The 17449-nt window shown below is 51.3% G+C and overlaps 1 protein-coding gene across 2 annotated transcripts in view; it reads right to left on the reverse strand.

Moving 5' to 3' along the window:
• Positions 1–366: 366 nt before the first annotated feature.
• Positions 367–17449, reverse strand: part of Lrrc1 (leucine rich repeat containing 1) — an 83383-nt gene continuing 66300 nt past the window's right edge. For both annotated transcript variants that reach the window (XM_048347604.1, XM_048347605.1), the window contains exons 11-14: positions 9694–9809; positions 3450–3622; positions 2200–2336; positions 367–556 (exon numbers count right to left, since the gene is read on the reverse strand). In XM_048347604.1, coding sequence (XP_048203561.1) covers positions 395–556; positions 2200–2336; positions 3450–3622; positions 9694–9809 — 588 coding nt within the window. In that variant the 3' untranslated portion in view covers positions 367–394. The remainder of the gene's footprint in view (positions 557–2199; positions 2337–3449; positions 3623–9693; positions 9810–17449) is intronic.

Raw genomic sequence — 17449 nt, forward strand, 5'->3', positions numbered from 1 at the left:
TACACCATCTGAGCTGCCAAAAAGTTAAAAAAGTATCCATTTCCCCCCCCCCAACATAAAACTACTTTGCAACAGTAGATCCGAGAGAAGTGGGGTTCAAATTGTCCCGGCCCTGTAGAGGGGCATGAATAGCCCCTTCCGGCTCTCCCCCACTCCCCCACCCCACCCCCACCCCTGCGCCCAAAAGGAAGAGCCACGTTGGCCGTAGGGCATTCTACTCATTACAAGCAACTGAAACCCAAGCCAGGAGCGCCCGGCCAGGAGCACACCAGGGTGACGGCAGGCTTCTGGGTGGGGTGAGTAAGGCACTTCCCCGAGAGGGCGGGCGGGACATCTCCACAGCGGGGGAGGGCGGGGGAGGAGCAGCCTGGGACGCGGCAGGCAGAGGCAGGATCTACACCGACGTGGTGGTCATCCGGTCAGGGGTGTGATTGACCTCGTTCTTGTTGGAGTCCAGTCCTTTGGCAGCGTTCATGTCGTTCCGCAGGTTCTCCACGGTCTTCTTCATGCTCTTCAGCTCTCCCGGGTGGGGCGTGGCTCGCCTCTGCAGTGTTCTCTGAAAACACACAGTGGAGAGACAGAGAGAGCGCTTCGGTTTCGTCCCAGGGTTTCCCCCAAGCAGGCTGCTTAGCGATCAGCTTTCAATGCAGAGCTTACAACCTCGACCTTACAACTATGAGTTGCGGCAGGTGCGACCACGTTGCCCTCGGCAACGGCGTCCCGCCAGCAAGGGGAAGACGACCAGGTTCCAGTTAACTTGTCTTACTAGAGCAAATGAATACCTTTTCAAATAGGAAGCTAATATCACGTGAAATAAATTTCTATAAATAAATAAAATTACACTTTTAGGGTATAATTATAAGGTATAGAAAGAAAAAAACAAAAGACTCAACTGAAATCCCAAATTAAATCTAATACTCTATCCAAAAGGGTCTGGAAGGCTTTGCTTTTGATTGTTCTCTGTGTGCTATTTGCACGACTACCACTGACTACTGGTGGGATTTCACACTCTCCTAAGAAAGCCCACAGTGCTGGAAGCCAAGTAACCGAGTGTGGGCAATTTGTAAGATCATCTACTGTTTAACAGGCTACATGCTCATTAGCTCCCAAAACAGCATTTACAGCTTCCAGACGCCCTGCCCTGGAGTTTCAGGAGGAACCACACTAGGTTAACAAAACATGGAAGCGCATGACTGACAGGCTACAGGTCTCCATAAGAAAATTACACACGCGGTAGCGAGTACGAGACATGGAGGTCACACTGTCTCCCAACTCCCACTCCTCCAGCCCCATCTTCTGGTACTGGAATCAGAGACAGGGCAACAGCTTAGTCAACCTTTCCCTAGGCCGCAGCGCTCCGCTCATCAGGTGTCGATGGTGCAAGGATATCGAATGTGAGATGCTGGGTTCTGGGACATTTTCAAGGCTGATGAAAGAAAGGGTGAGTGGTTCTTTGAAATCTATTCCTGATTTTTTTTTTTTTTTTGGCCAGTCCTGGGGCTGAATTCAGGGTCTGGGTGTAGTCCCTGAGTCTCTTTGTGCTCTGCCACTTGAACCACAGAGCCACTTCAGGCTTTTTCTGAGTAGTTTATTGGAGATCAGAGTCTCAGGGACTTTCCTGCCCAGGCTGGCTTCGAGTTGTGATCCTCAGATCTCAGCTGCCTGAGCAACTAAGTAGCTAGGATTCTAGGCAGGAGCCGCCAGTGCCTGGCTCCTCCTGACATCGGAATGAAACTGGAGGTTGTCCTGCTGGGATTGCCCTAGGCCTGCCTGAGCACGTGAAAGGGGCCCAAGGCGTCCAGCCATAAGCGGAAGGAAGGGAAGAGATTCCATTCATAAAAAAGAGAAATGTCGCAGTTACAAGGACACAGAAAGGGGCAGGTGAGAAACCGATCACAAGGAAATAGAGGAACCATGCTGTTCACATGACAAAAAAGAAAAGGACCAGAGAATTTCATTTGCCTTATTTACATTTTATGACTTAGTACTCATAAGTCCAATATTTAGAGATGTAGATATATGCATATATACATATATAAAGTGTGTATGTATGTATAGAGAGAGAAAGTGTGTATGTGTATGTGTTTTTATATATTCACTCTTAAATGTGCAAGGACAAAACAAAGTGCAATGCACGGGGCGAACACGGGGAAACTCCTTTCTCAGTCCCGGAAGGTGAAGGAGTTCCCGCTTCCCTACCGTCTCGTTTTCTTCTTCATCCTTCTCCTCTTCCAGAAAGCGGATGGCGCTGACTCTGTGGACGGTGCGCTCGTTCCAGGCTTCGTCCGAGACGCTGCTCACCAGGTTCTCCAGCGCTCCACAGCGCGGCAGGTTCTCTGTGGGGACAAGGACCGTCAGCAGGGCCCGCTGGCCCCTGTGATGGACGGAGAGCCAGGAGTGTAGCACCCCAGAGATGGAGCACAACCCACAGGCTCAATGTGTGCAAAAATACACACACCAATATCAAAGAGAAGGCCTGCGCGGGCTCGGCCCCTTCTTCTTAGTATATGTTACTGTGCTTGAGCGCGTACAAAGTATGTTCTAAGTTAGTATGGGTAGTGTTTCATGACAGAAGTCGGCCCCTGGAAGAACCCGTACACAGCCACGTTCTGGCAGCGGTGGGGGTTGAACTCGGCCGCACGCTCTCTGGGCAGTGGTTAGGGCCTTGCCTGTGCTGGCCCGTCCCTGCGTGCAGCCACCGTGTCCTCCCAGGCTGGGGTGACGGCTGTGTTGTCATGGGGGGAGGGGCTGCGATGGAGTACTGCAGGCTTTTAGGCCCACGCGGGCCTCGAGCCGTGCTCCTCCGACCTCTGCCCCCGCGTAAGTAGGGTTTCACTTGCCTTCGTAATCCCTTTTCACACTATCACTTCAGACGTTTTCTGACTGTGTTGTGGCTGCAGGTGGTAGATGCTGGTACTTTTAACAATGTCATTCTGTCTCATCTTCCCTTTAGAATCTCAGCGGCTCACGTAGCACAGCTGAGAGGCAGGGCGATGGGGGACCCTCCACACTTGGGGATCCCCGTCCCCAAAGCACTGTACTTTCCATCACACCCACCCAGCTCCCAGCAACACATTTACAATAGCATTTTGATGTTAGTGTGATAACTTTTTTAAATGCAACAATGATACAACAACTCATACCAACCCCAACGCTTCCAGACAGGGTTGGGGGGAACTGACCACCGGTCCTCCAACTCTGTCTGGACTTCAAGGGACCGCTGCCCTTGCCAGGGAACTACATGCTCTGCCTTAACTATAATTCATAGCTAAGCAGCTGCCTACAGAAGCTATGACACGATAAGTAAGTTCTTCTTCTGCAAGAACTGTGCGCCATCTTCCCAGAGGTGCCCACCCATGGCCTCCCCTCGGCTGGCTCCAGGGACGGCAAGCCCACGAGGGCCAGAGGAGGCACCTGAAGCCCGGCTTGCTCTGTGTCCTTCTACTCACCCTGACAAGCAGGCTCAGAGGGCAGCTGTGGAAGCAAGACGCAGGTCAGGATCTTCTCCCCCGTGCTGTGGTCCGTGTCCGTCTGGAACGTGAGCAAAGGCTGGGACTGGTTGTCAGACAACCACAGAGCCTTCAGCTTCAAGGTGGTCAGTGACAAAGGCAGATGCAGCAACCTGACAGGAAACAAATGCCACAACCTTAGAAGCCATCAGGAAATCAACGCCTGTCCGGAAGAACCAACAGGAACAGGGAGCAAACCAGCTCCCGGCCTGGGCTCCAAAGGGGAAGAAGACGCTGTGTATGGTAAGATATGAGATTATTAGAAGATGTCATTTATGGTAAGATGTAAGGTCTATAACAAGATATTATTAGAAGATGGGATTTAGGATAAGACAAAATTACTAGAAGATGTGATTTACGTGAAGATATGAGATTTGCTCCTTAGTAAACCCTTCTATAGGGCACTGCGTGTGGCTTCTCTCTTCAGGACTTCCAGGCCTTCGGGCAAAAGTGTGCGCTAGGGAGGTTCATGGGACACCCCACCTTCAATGATTATCTTCTGGGTTCTTGGCATTCCCCCTGCTCTGGCTCTGAGTCCGTGAGTAATAGCCACAGTAGCAAGACCTCCAGGGAGCTCTTTACAAATTGCAATGTGGCACCTAAGAGGATTCACGGGTTAACCACAACTCTGCCTTGTAAAGAAAATCTTCCAAAATCATCTACGTCGAGTACGGCAGACATTACTTCAGAGCATCAGTTCTCGGCCAGGACACATTCGGCAGAATCTGGGGACATGTCTGGCTATCCTGACTTGGTGGAGGGCTGAGTGGACTGGCCTCCAGGAAGTGGGGGTGGGAACAATGCCCACATCCTGGGGTTAGGGTGAACCCCATTTTCAGGCAGCCCCCGTTTTGTTGTCTGTTTAAACTATGGGCAAACCCAGGGCAAGCTTATTAGGGCCCAGCCGGTCAAGAACTCTAACCGCCTAGGAATGCTTAACTCTAACTGCCCCCAGAATGCCTCGAGCCCTGAGCCAATCAGATTTGTACCCGTAATCTTGCTTGCTGCAACTTTGTCTTTTGCCTTTATAAGCTCTGTGTAATCGCAGCTCGGGGCTCCCTCCTAACCTCCGCTGTGTCGGTGGGTAGGACAAGGCCCAGGCCGCGGCCCCGCTTGAATAAAGTCTTGCCTTGCTATTGCATTTCGGAATGTCTGAGTCTCGGTGGTCGTCTTGGTGGTGGTTTTGCAACTTGGCATAACACAGCCCCACGAAGGAGTGAGGCAGTCCAGAATGCAACAGTGCAAGAACGGAGACAACGATCACTCTAGCCTACAACCCTGAGACACCTCCAAGGTGCATGGGGCTTAATGCTGGATTTATTTCATCCAGTATTTCCAGCTAAGGATGGCTCTGGTCTACCAGGAGATGTACAATCAGAGAAGTGACTTCATCAGACAGGATCTACCCACCTCCAGTCAGCATGCATGGGAACTCAACAGATTAATATCGAGTCACCAGATAGTCATACTGAATTATCAGATAGTCCACAAGCTGACACAACTGGTGGAAATGCACTAGCATTGTATATACATGGAAGAAAAGTTGCATTCCAACCTCTAAAACTGATCATCTAAGACCCAGGCAAAAGGCGGGGAGGCTACTTCAGCAAATGAAATGATCATCAAAGTGCACAGAAAGTATTCATGGCGCTGTATCAGCGTTTCCACAATAACCACATCTGTGAAGATTCTCAACGTATCAGGCACCGAGATGAGGAGACACAGATGAGGAGACACGGCTTTCCCGTGGCGGCTGGTGCAACACGGGGGGCCTGTCATCCACACTGGTGTGCCAGGCCCGGGGCCCAGGGGCTCACATGCGCACCGTGCGCGTGGAGAGGCGCATGCGCAGCCCCAGGGCCCGCCCGGCGCAGCAGCAGCCCCCAGGAGAACCCTGGGGCAGGGCCTTGGCCCAGCCCCGCTCGGGCTCTGCCCCCGCAGTGTGTGCCACTGGGTCCCAGGCTCATGCGGTGTTCTCCCTCCCCACCCAAAACCCATCTCACATGTGTTCAGACGCAAGGAAGTTAAAACAAATATTTGCCAATGTTTTGTGTGGTTTTTTTTCCCAGAATGCCCAGCTAGGTGGGGAGGCGTGTGTACGCCTTTAATCTCAGCCACTCTGCAGGCATGGCAGCGGGGTGTCCAATTTGACAGCCCAAGCAAAGGGATCCAGATCATCTCCAAAACAAAAGGTGAAAAGGGTTAGGGCACAAGGGACATAGCTCAAGTGGCAGAGTGCTTGTCCTAGGTTGATACTCAGGACCATCAAAAACCATCCACAGGGCTGGGGATATAGCCTAGTGGCAAGAGTGCCTGCCTCGGATACACGAGGCCCTAGGTTCGATTCCCCAGCACCACATATACAGAAAATGGCCAGAAGGGGCGCTGTGGCTCAAGTGGCAGAGTGCTAGCCTTGAGCGGGAAGAAGCCAGGGACAGTGCTCAGGCCCTGAGTCCAAGGCCCAGGACTGGCCAAAAAAAAAAAAAAAAAACCATCCACAACTCCATGATATGTTCTGAAAGCTCATGTAACTCAAAGTGTTCATTTTACAGATCATGAAGATGGCTTCTTCTGACAAACTTCCGTTTAGGCATGAATGCTAAGCTGACACACTTGAAGATGTTTAAAGTTTCACGTGCTGCGCAAGAAGCACACCGTGAGACTCAGCTCCGTCCTGAGTCCTGACAGCACAAGGAGAAGGCGGACCTGAAAACCAGCACAGAGCAGACTCCAACAAGGTCAGCAGCCTCCATTCACAATCATGACTGGCTTCTGGCTGCACACAGAGCAGCTCAACGTCATTAAAAAATAAATAGCAGCCTCTGCAGATGACAATCAGGACAGGAAAAGCTACAATAAATGACCAGACTCTGCAACAGCAGATCTTATAATCATATTTCAACTCAGATTAATACACTGTCAAAAATACAGGCTTTCAACTTCCAATAAAGTGCTGGCATCCGTGTGGACGCTACTGGACAAGGTCACGGCACCTCCAAGTCCTTAGCCCTCCGCGGGCAGCAGGGTCAACAAGGAAAGAGGGCCCTGCCCCCACCTGCCCACAGATTCCCCGGCTGGCCAAAGCCCCCGGAGCCTCAACAGGGCCTCTTCCTCTTAGGTGGCCCTGCCCAGCTGCAAGCCGGAGGAAAATGGGTAGGAAGCAGCCTGCTTCCCGGGGGGCCATCGTGCCTCTCTGTCTATCCCAGTACCCGGGTAGACACATCATCAGCCACCACGCCCACGTGCACACACCTATTCTACTTGGGACCACAGTGCCCCAGACAGGAAAAGCCTGCGGCCACTGTCTACACCACGGCACAGGGACGGGAGCGCAGGAGCAACCACACCGCGCCTCTCCTCCCCGGGCTCCAAGACCTTCCTTGCTTCACAACCACCACAGCAATTCCTTTCTTAATTAATAACTACGTGTGTTACGATAACCCTACGGCCGAATACAACTTCTCATTGAAAGTTGTATCTGTTGTTACACATTATTGGAATATTTCCATTTTAAGCAAAGATTTAAAAAGTTTTAAAGTATGTGTCATTTAGAAGATGATCACGGAAATAAAGCAAACCAGAGCCAAAATCTCTGAACTGGAAGCCCGTGCGCTCTCAAGTCTCTGCCCACGTCTAGGAGACTCGTGCTCACAGTGCACCTGCAGGACAAGCGATCGCTTCAGCAAACAAGAAGGCGGAAGTGAACGCATTCCACCACTGCTCAGGCCGCCTCGGGGAGGAGAGGGTCTCCTTTCTGACTGCTCTGGATTCCAGCTAGGGACGATACTGTGTGGTTGTCTTTTCAATTTTAACTTTAGTTAATATTAGCACAAAACTCCAAGTTATAAACTAGATCCCATTGACAAGGATTCTGCTATTTGGTATTACTTTTATTGCACAAAGAGTCTCAAACACCCATCTTCGCGCAGCTAGGTTCCGCGCTCCGGGGAGCTGAGGACACACCTTACCTCCTTCCCTACCGACGGGCACGGGCCTCGTACTGAGCTCCCGGGCCTTTCCAGAGTCCCGGCTCCACTCTAACGCATCCTCTCTGCTCTATCACAACGTTTCTGCACACTACCATGCAGTTTCTCGCTTAGCAAATGCTATTTTTAATATGCTTGAGAGGAGACACAGGAACATCTGCTCTATTTTCTGAGATTTCCCATGGCGTGACACTTCTGCAGGCTCTGGAAGGCGGGCTGGGTGACCCTGCTTATTACTAGTTTCAGTGGAAATGCTTTTAAACAGGTGGTGATTAAACACTTGGCCAGGCCCTCGCCTGGTCTGAGCTACGTTTATACAAGGACGCGCCCAGGTGACAGCTAGGTAACTCAACTTTTAATGAGACTTTTCCACTCCAACCCAACCATAACCAAAATGTGCCCTTTCTTTCTTCTCTGAACATGTAAAGAATAGTTTGCACACATCAGAACCATCTTTCCACTAAGAACAGCGTGGCAAGGGCCGGGCAATGTGCGGTCACCAGTTTCCTCTGCTGGGTGAGAGGTGACAAAAGCACAGTCCCCGCTACCCCAGAAGCCCGTGCAGCTGGCTCAGCTGGAACTCCCACCCTCAGTCGTGAGCATTCTCCGCGGCCGCCGCGCAGCTCTGCCTCCCCGTGTCTGTGGCCCTGCTGCCTGGGATCCCTGATCAGCCTCACGCCCAGCTGGGCAGCACTGGGCGCAAGCCAGGCTCTCCTCCCGCCACCACGGGCAGCTTTCCCTGGCAGAACACGCTCAACACGTTCTCTGGCTTCCCTAGGCACGTCCCCTCGAAAGCAGTCTTTAGACTGTTTTGCCGACAACGCCAGTGACCTAAGACCCCTGTGGACTGCTCCACGTACAGTGAACGTTTTCCTTCAGTCGAGTACCTGCCGGCACCTGTCAGGTCCGGGCGGTGATGAGAGGAGTGACACATGGTGACACAGCCCCTACACAGTCCCTGGGAACAGACAAACGGACAGTCCTCACCCGGGGCTGGGTGCGGCTGCTCAGAGGGAAGAAAGCTTCCTGGATGACGCCGGGCAGAGACAGGAGGAACAGAGAGGAAGGCCCCAGGACAAGTACCGGCGTGTGGCAGCCCCGAGGAAGATGGTGCTGGTGACATGTGCTGCAAGAAGCTCAGTGTGGCCATGATAAAGGTCTACGCTACAAAGGACAGGAAAGGCAACTCCAGAAAGCAGCAAGGGGCCCTGACCATGAGAGCCTATCTGATGGCCCTGCCCTCACCTGGACTCCGATCCTCTCCACACCTCCACGCGTGCTCTCATCACAAGCACGTCCCAGCTACACAAGTACACTGATAACTTCAGGAAGTTGAGAATCACCAACACAGACATCAAGACCCTTCTTGGACCCTTCTCTCCAAATAACCAGCAGGAAACTGGAAATGGAGCTGTGGCTCAAAGTGGTAGAGCACTAGCCTTGAGGAAAAGAGCTCAGGGACAGATCCCAGGCCCCGAGTTCAAGCCCCATGATTGAGCCCCTCTCCCCCGCAAAATATCCTCCAGCCAGGTGTAATAGTATATGCCTATAGTCTTGGCTACTTGGCTCAGGCAGATTGGGGTGGCTTGACCCCAGGAATCGGAGACCCACCTGGGCAACAGACATGAGACTCCATCTCAAAACAAACAGAAGAAAACAGCACGGAGCTAACCAGGACCCACGCTCACTCGGGATGAGGAAAGCTAAGGTCACCCTGGCGTCCTTTCCCTCCAGCCAGTGCTCTTCCCCTCGCATCTAGAAAGTGCTGGGGACTGGGGATATGGCCTAGTGGCAAGAGTGCTTGCCTTGTATACATGAGGCCCTGGGTTCAATTCCCCAGCACCACATATACAGAAAACAGCCAGAAGTGGCGCTGTGGCTCAAGTGGCAGAGTGCTAGCCTTGAGCAAAAAGAAAGAAGCCAGGGACAGTGCTCAGGCCCTGAGTCCAAGCCCCAGGACTGGCCAAATAAATAAATAAATAAATAGAAAGTGCCTCTACACGAGTTTCCACTTGGACAAGTGTCCTGTGCTCAAGTTGTCCCTAACCTGTCCCTCTCCTGGCTTAATCACTAAGAACCTTCTAGAGCCTGGGCCTTGGACGTAACCAGCAGGCCGTTCTGTCGTGTGGTGTAAGGACGAGGCCAGGCTGGGGTGCACATCTGTGTCTCTCAAGCAAATCCCACGGGGACGCACTTACCTGTTTCCTGCCACGTCTAACACATGAAGTTCTGTGGCCTGCGACACCTCTGCAGGTATTCTTGTCAGCCTGTTGTCACGCACGCAGAACACAGTTAGGCTGCAACACCCGCCGATCTACAGTGGGAGAGAAAACACAGCTTTGTTCCACACTGAGGGGATAGGCATTCTGTTTACCAAACAGCATAAAAAAGACAACTATACCGCTTGATTTCAAGTCTCACAGTGACCCAATGTGATCAAGTCATACAAAATGAGAAACTGCAATGAAGTTCAAAAGGATCATTCTAGAAGAACATCTGTGTCCCCTGCTGGCATCTGGTCGCTGTGTTCCCCGGCCACACGAACCCCTCAGAGCAGACATGCCGGCGTGGGAGTCCAGCCAGTCCACTCCCATGAGCCGGGCCAGGGCAGCACTGACCCCATGCCCCGTTCAATCCCGCTCTCCCTCCTCACGCTCCAGCTACACAGGGGCAGGGGAGGACATCCGGAAGACCACACAGGGCACTGCCTGCTACCATGAACCTTTTAATAGCTGCTAGTCAGTCACATAGCAACTCAGTAAAGTCACTTTCCCTTGATGAATGCAAAGGCAACAGTGTTTTAGAAAACAAAGGTGAAATTGGCAAATATATGTTAGTCTCCCAGTCATAACTTGCTAAAGCATATAAATCCACATCAATGTCCACATCAACTTCTATTATCTTCTTTTAACAAATAATTTAAAGGTGACTGAACTTTGTACATCTGGTCTGCAAAACAGAGTTTGAAGAGAATTCAATAATTCCCCTGAGCACAGCTGCTGGGTTTCAAGGAGGAGAGCTGAACAGCGAGTGGAAGAACAGCTCGACCCTGGACGCTGCACGCTCCACAACACCCTGCCTTCGTGGGCCCTGCCACCGTGACCAGCAAGGCTCCGGAAGGCATCTGGGAGGACCCTCTGATGCGTGGGAAAGCAGTGCTCCAGGCCTGGTGTGTGCAGAAGAGCCGGAGGCTCAGGCCCTCCATGAGATCTGCACAACTCCTGCCCTTTTCTACAGACACATGTGCCCAAACCCAGGCATGCTGCCACGCACCAAGAACCAGAATGCACATTCGCGAACTGCTCCAGGCACCATCTTCTCATGTCTTCCCTGAGAATATGAAGACTTCAGAAACACATAGCTACTGCATTTAGCCATAACAACAAGAAAACACACACTGAGAGCACACAGCTGAGCGCTGGTCTCCAGCGACCTGTCCAAGGCCCCCAGGTACGCGGAGGCCGGAGGCTATCCTCCTTTCTTCTCAGTATTCACACCCCAGTCAAACTGGTTTTCTCACTCTACTGTAAAATACACTTTCTACCATTTTTAATCTTGCCTTTCTAGTCTGCCCTTCAAAATCTTGCCAGTCACCCAAATTAACCAACTGTCCTCTAAGCCCTCCATAAAGTCTTCCTAGAACTTAGAACTGTCTGGCCTGCGTGATAAACTGGCCATGTGATAGGCTGGTCTAGGTAACAAATCAGCCTACGTGATAGGCTGGGATGATAAGCCGCACTCTATTTCCTTCATAATTATGGTCCCACACCCCAGAGGGGAGAATGTCTCCTCCCCAGCTCTAGGAATCTCGACGGCGCTTACTGGCATCTCTGCGCAGCCCAGCCCCCCACCAGTGCCCGCGGCCCACCGTCTCTGCAAGCCACGGCAGCCTCGCGCCGCCCAGCTTCTCGGTGAGCCGAATGCTCCTTTACTTGTGGCAGACACAGCGATGGAGACAAAGTCATTCTCCTTGCTCCAGCCATAACCACAACAGTAGGCTCCTTGGGTTCCACGAATGTGGAGCCCCAATACCAGCCTAGAGCAGACGGACACCTCACTTCCCATGCCCCTGGCCCCTCCTGAGCACGGCCGGCCAGAACCTCTCTGCTAACCTGGACAGCCGTGACCAAGCTCTCCTGTTAGGAAGGACCCCCGAGGCTCCCGTGGCCCCCCCCCCCCCCCGCCAGCAGAGGGGCCTCGGGGAGGTGCAGGATGCCCGGTGTGGACCTGCGGGCCGTAGCACTCAGCGAAGGCTGGAGACTCCCCACCTAGCTCTACGTGTACCCAGAGGAGGCAAGGCAGCGCCCGACACGCGGCCAGCCCTGCCGAGACCCCGGCCGTCGCCAGCCCCGTCACATGACTGCCCGGGAGGCCCAGGGCCGGGGCTGCCGAGACCCCGGCCAGCCCGGGAGGCCCAGGGCCGAGGCTGCCGAGACCCCGGCCGTCGCCAGCCCCGTCACATGACTGCCCGGGAGGCCCAGGGCCGGGGCTGCCGAGACCCCGGCCAGCCCGGGAGGCCCAGGGCCGAGGCTGCCGAGACCCCGGCCGTCGCCAGCCCCGTCACATGACTGCCCGGGAGGCCCAGGGCCAGGGCTGCCGAGACCCCGGCCGTCGCCAGCCCCGACACGCGTTTGGTGTCCTACTGCCACCCTATGTGCACTGTGTGTAGTTTCAATTTTCAATCTGTATTCTTGAATAGTAAACATGAATTAACTAACTAAAGTGGGCCAGAATGGGGTCTAAAAGTTCAAGACAGGTTACTATCCCTTAACCATGCGGGGCAGACGGTGTGGCTTTCGCTGGCGTGACGGCCATCTGCGGTGTTCGGAGTCTCCGCTCCTCCCCATGCCGAGCGGCTGTGCTCCTCGCCTCTCACCGCGGCTGTCAAAGCCGGCAGTGACCTCCTGACCTCCACCGTCCACGGCGTGCGGAGCGTGTGTCTCGGGGGAGCGGCCTGCGATGCCTGAAGCGCTCCCAGAGCGCACCGTCCTCAGCGCAGTCACACAAGCACGGCCTTCCTCTCCTCCGAGGAGGCTGCGTCACCAAGTCCTGAGAACCCTAACTGAAAACACAGAGCCCCCTGTGGGTTTCGGGGGGCCGGGCGGGCAGTGGGGCGGCGGCCTTTGAGACGGCACAGACGAGGGCGGGCCACAGGCTCCACCATCTGCTGTGTGGGTTTGGATTTGCTACTGTAACCAAATGCAACAAGATGTTACATAAAACCACACATACCACGGCGTGCGGACCGCAAGGCTCACTGGTGCTGCTGCCTAACAAATGCCGCAGTGACCGTCTGACCAGGAAGCGAATCCCCGCCAATGCCCGGCACCCCAGTGTCCCGGAACCTGGCTGGTGCTGGCCACCGCTTTCCCCAGCTCACCGCCCTCAAACGCGCCCTCCCGCCATTCTGTATCAAAACTAGTGAGGGTCTCCTGCCATGGGAGAATTCTCGCACACCTGTGTGCTTTTACTTTCTCTTTAGGGTTCACGGGAAGAATCTGAGGGCTCCCTGGCGGCCATCAGGATAAAATGTCTTCAGCACTTACAAATTCTGGGAAGCAGAGTCACTGTTGAAATAACTTACGACCAGTTATGCTGGAAGCTGATATTTTTAAACTTCCCTTAAACCACATAATAGCACCTTCCCAGAATGCAAGGGGCTGGGCCTGGATTCTCTGAGAATTACAGAATGTACGGAAAATCCTTGCTTGGCTATTTGGGGTCTGCTCAATCACAATCCTCTCCATTGCTTCCACTCATCCACAGCACTCACCCGGGGCCTGCACCCAGGACGGCTCTGGGAAGCACACACGACTCAGGGCCTGCACCCAGGACAGCTCTGGCCTGCAGACCACCCCGGGGCCTGCACCCAGGACGGCTCTGGGAAGCACACACGACTCAGGGCCTGCACCCAGGACGGCTCTGGGAAGCACACACGACTCAGGGCCTGCAGGCAACACTAACCCAGGGGAGATGCTCAGGTCCCATGACGCAAAGGCCAAGTCTGTCAAGACGAGTTAGGCTCGAGTTAGCCTCGTCTGCTTACATCCTACTGTGCAGAATAGCAGCCCTCCGTGGGGGAGAATGCTCACCGCTTCTCAGCATCCTCCTCCCTGCACTCCGAACACAAAATGCAAAAGGCAAAACCTGGACCCGGTACAAGCTGAACTTGTATCTACTGTGTGACTTCACCAGCTCGGCATGGTCCGTGGAAGGGCACTCAAATGTTCCCACAAATACTGAGGACATCGTGTGGCTTGGGCGGGGGCCACTGACACTCGGTAATAGCTATGGTATTGTTTTTCTTCTTTTTTTTCTGATTATTATCAAGTAGCTTATGCTGGCTGAAAAAGTTTTTTAACTGACAGGAAAGCATGATGAAAAACAATCACTAACTCCTAAAAGACATAATCGGCATTACCATTTTCAGGTACAATCGTCCCGTGTTATCGCCATGTACCTGTGGTTATGCACCTACACACACACGAAAGAGGGACCGACACCATGACCTTCATTCGATACAGACACTGCCAAAGCACTTGTTCTCATGCCATTACTTTTATCAATCGCATCCATATTTCCTTCCACAGATTATAACGGGTTATTTCACGAACCCCAGGCTTGACATTGCTAGTTGGTCCTGCCACTTCTTGGCTGTGTGATTTGGGGCAAGTTATCTGGCCTCTTTCAGTCTCGGTTTCATAATCCGATGGCTATGGGTAGTGATTTCCCCATCCTGCACAGAACAGTGGTGCAAATTAGACAAGAACGGGCAAGGAGGTGCTTGGCATAGTGCCCGGGCCATGCTCCCTGGGCCATACATACTCTCTCTCTATAGAGCCTTGGCCATGTCAGCTGCTCCTGCACAAAATGTGACAAGTGCTCTCGTGAACTGTTCTTGTGTACAACCATGCACATTTTCCAGCCAAAAGGGTCTGTGTGTTTTACAGGCTTTAAATAACATAACCATCCCACCCACCCCCAACTTCCAGAGAGGCCCTAATAACTTGCAGAATACATCACATTCACAACCCTGAATATGTGCCAGTATCTGATGGTTTGTGTCACTTATTTCTTTTCCGTTCCGGCCACCTTTCTATAGTGATGCATTCTTTCTCTGTGATGTGAAGGGATTTCTAACAGAGATAAGGAGAAATCTCCTTCATTAGAGAATGCAAATGTCTTCTTGCTCCAGGTTGTTTTATTTTCTAGTAGATCACATACCTAATTTTCAGGTAGACGAATTCACCAGTTGTTATTCCTGCGACTTATTTCCTCTTTCAAGTTTAGAAATGCTTTCTCCGTCTTGAAATATGAGGAAATACTGTATATATTTTATTCTACTATTGTTAGGCTTTGCATTGTCTCTTATTCACAATTCATTTTAGGATATACTAGAAACAAATTGCAATAACTTAAAAGTGTGTTGAAAGGCAGAAAGATCATCAAGAGATAAAGTCTATTGTCACTGATAGGTTTGAATATCTGAATAAGATTTAAGGGGAATTACTATCTACAGGTGCCTTGAATTCTCTTTTTAAAAAGCCTTTATTTGCAAATTCTATGTTATCTCTTCTGATTCCCTAACTGTGAACAGGATTACTTTCATTTTGACACAGTGCAAAAAAACCTAGACTCGGAAGTTGGAGATATCCATCTACCTATTTGTTTATATTTATTCAATATAATATATAATACGTAGCATATATTATATTATCTCCAGATTGCTCTAGGGGAGGATGGCTCCAACCCATCCTTCCCATGGCCTCATGGGGCTGACCCGTCTCTCCCCTCTCTGTCCGTCAGGAGTCAAACTCTGCCCAATCTCTTCCCCTTACTTGGCGTGTTGAAGGGACTCTCCTTCTCAGAAGTATACATCCTTAAGCAACAGAATGCAAAACAAAAGACACAAGTAAGTGGCTTGAAAACTCAGAAGCATGCCCTGTGTAGCAAATGAAGCGAATCCAGCTTTTCCATGGGAGGTGGAATCGTGCCAACAGACTGCGGTTCAGGGAGGATGGAGAAGTGCACAGGAATGCCTTTCAGAACTTGGAATAACCTAACAATGGAGTGCACAGAAAAGCATCCTTCTGTGAGAGAATCATGTAAAACAAAAAATGTGGAAGACACATAACAACATAAAGTTCCAGGCCATGCAGTCATTAAACAAAAATTAGAGCTAATGCCAATATTTTACAATGAAGGAGACACAAAGCAGTCAGCCAATTTGAACCTTCATGCAATTAAAAAGCAAAGTATTAGTTAGAAACGCAAGTGTAGTCTGAACAATACTTACAAGATAACAAATTTACCTGACTTTTCTAAATTTCCAAGCAGCTAACAATTAAGAAAACAAGAGACATTCATTGATTTGCAAATGTTTACCACAAATAACACCACAAAACACACACAGAATATATTACTGTGACCCAACACAGTGCAAACATTTTCCCTTCAACCATCTGGGAAAAATAAACACAAGTTAATGCTGCTACAAAGAAGCCATAAAACTGACAAAATACAATGACATCAAGGTCAAAAATAAAAATAAAAAGCAAAATACAGAAAGAACTATTTAGCATATCAAACCAATGGCAACTGATATAATTTGGGTTCTGGGCATAAATCGAGTTGCTCATCATTTTGACTTAGTTATCTCATTTTGCAAATTAATTGTCCCGAGAAAAGATAATAAACTTTCAAAAGAATCTAATCAGAAAAGTGCAGACATTGACCAAATGAAATCGGGTATGGAGGCCGAGTTGGTGTGCATCCATGTACAGACACACACGCATGTGTGCAAACATGCACTAATGCACGTGTACACAGACCCTGTCACGTTGCTACACAGAGACACACAACGCAATGGTGCTGCTAGGCCACCGTAACACAGTGTGAGAACAGGAGCATTCGGAGGTTGAGCTGCTCAGTCACAACTGTCAGGGACAAGCACTCAAGCCAGTTCTGCTGGGTACCACACTGTGATCCACAGCAGAACTCGAGACAGGCGCTCAGTAGCATTCCTACACCCCGTGTGTGTGTGTGTGTGTGTGTGTGTGTGTGTGTGAACACAGATAGCACTGTGTTAGAAAAGATCCCACTGCTGAAGACCCAACCACTCTCTACTTCATCAGGAAGCTGGAAGAAAAGGGACAGACTTCATTCCCTGTCATTTCTATTTCTAAAGCCAGGAGGCAAATCCTAAATTCACAGGAAATGCACAGAGTGTGATAACTGAAATGTATGAAAGCTAGAAAGGTGTTGCAGCGTTTTTAGGGTTCACACATCATCCGACATGTCCTAGTGAACTTAAGCAGACACACAGCAGGCATTAGGTACGACCATCCTATCAGAGAACATGAGACTTCTTTCTTAAAAGTAAAAAGAGGACTTGTGTTGGAGTTGTGCTCAGCTTCATAATAAGGAGTTTCTCAAGTTCCTGTCTGGAACGTGTGCCTGTGAAAGAGAATCCACGGGGGTCCAGACAAGCTCGGGTGGGCATTAGCATGTAGCATGCGTGCTGAACACATAACTAAGTTAGGTTAACTAGAGGAAGTTTGAGCTTTCCTTCCTGAAGCAAGCGCCGCCCTTCCTCCAGCTCCCACCAGTCAACAGGGGGACCGAGGCTCAACTGGAATGACTGAGTCCTCTGTTCCCAATGGCCAGTCACGGCCCGCTGGACTGGAGATGGAAGCTCGCTGCTGGAGCCTGGTGTCATCTCCTCCTCGCTCCGTGAGCCCGGGCACAGGCCTCTGCATCATGTGTGCGGTGAGGAAATAAATCATCACAACCACCGGGCCAGTGAGTCAGCACACTGAAAGTACCTAGTGCAGGGCACGGCACTGAGCACTTCGGCAGTGTTTGTGCGTCGAAGCCACTCTACAAGTGTCTAAGCCATCTACAAGTGCTTTCAGAAAGAGGAACATTAGCGCTCAGATGATATCAGCTGAGTGT

This window comes from Perognathus longimembris, chromosome 6, assembly GCF_023159225.1.
Source record: "Perognathus longimembris pacificus isolate PPM17 chromosome 6, ASM2315922v1, whole genome shotgun sequence".
NCBI lineage: Eukaryota > Metazoa > Chordata > Mammalia > Rodentia > Heteromyidae > Perognathus > Perognathus longimembris.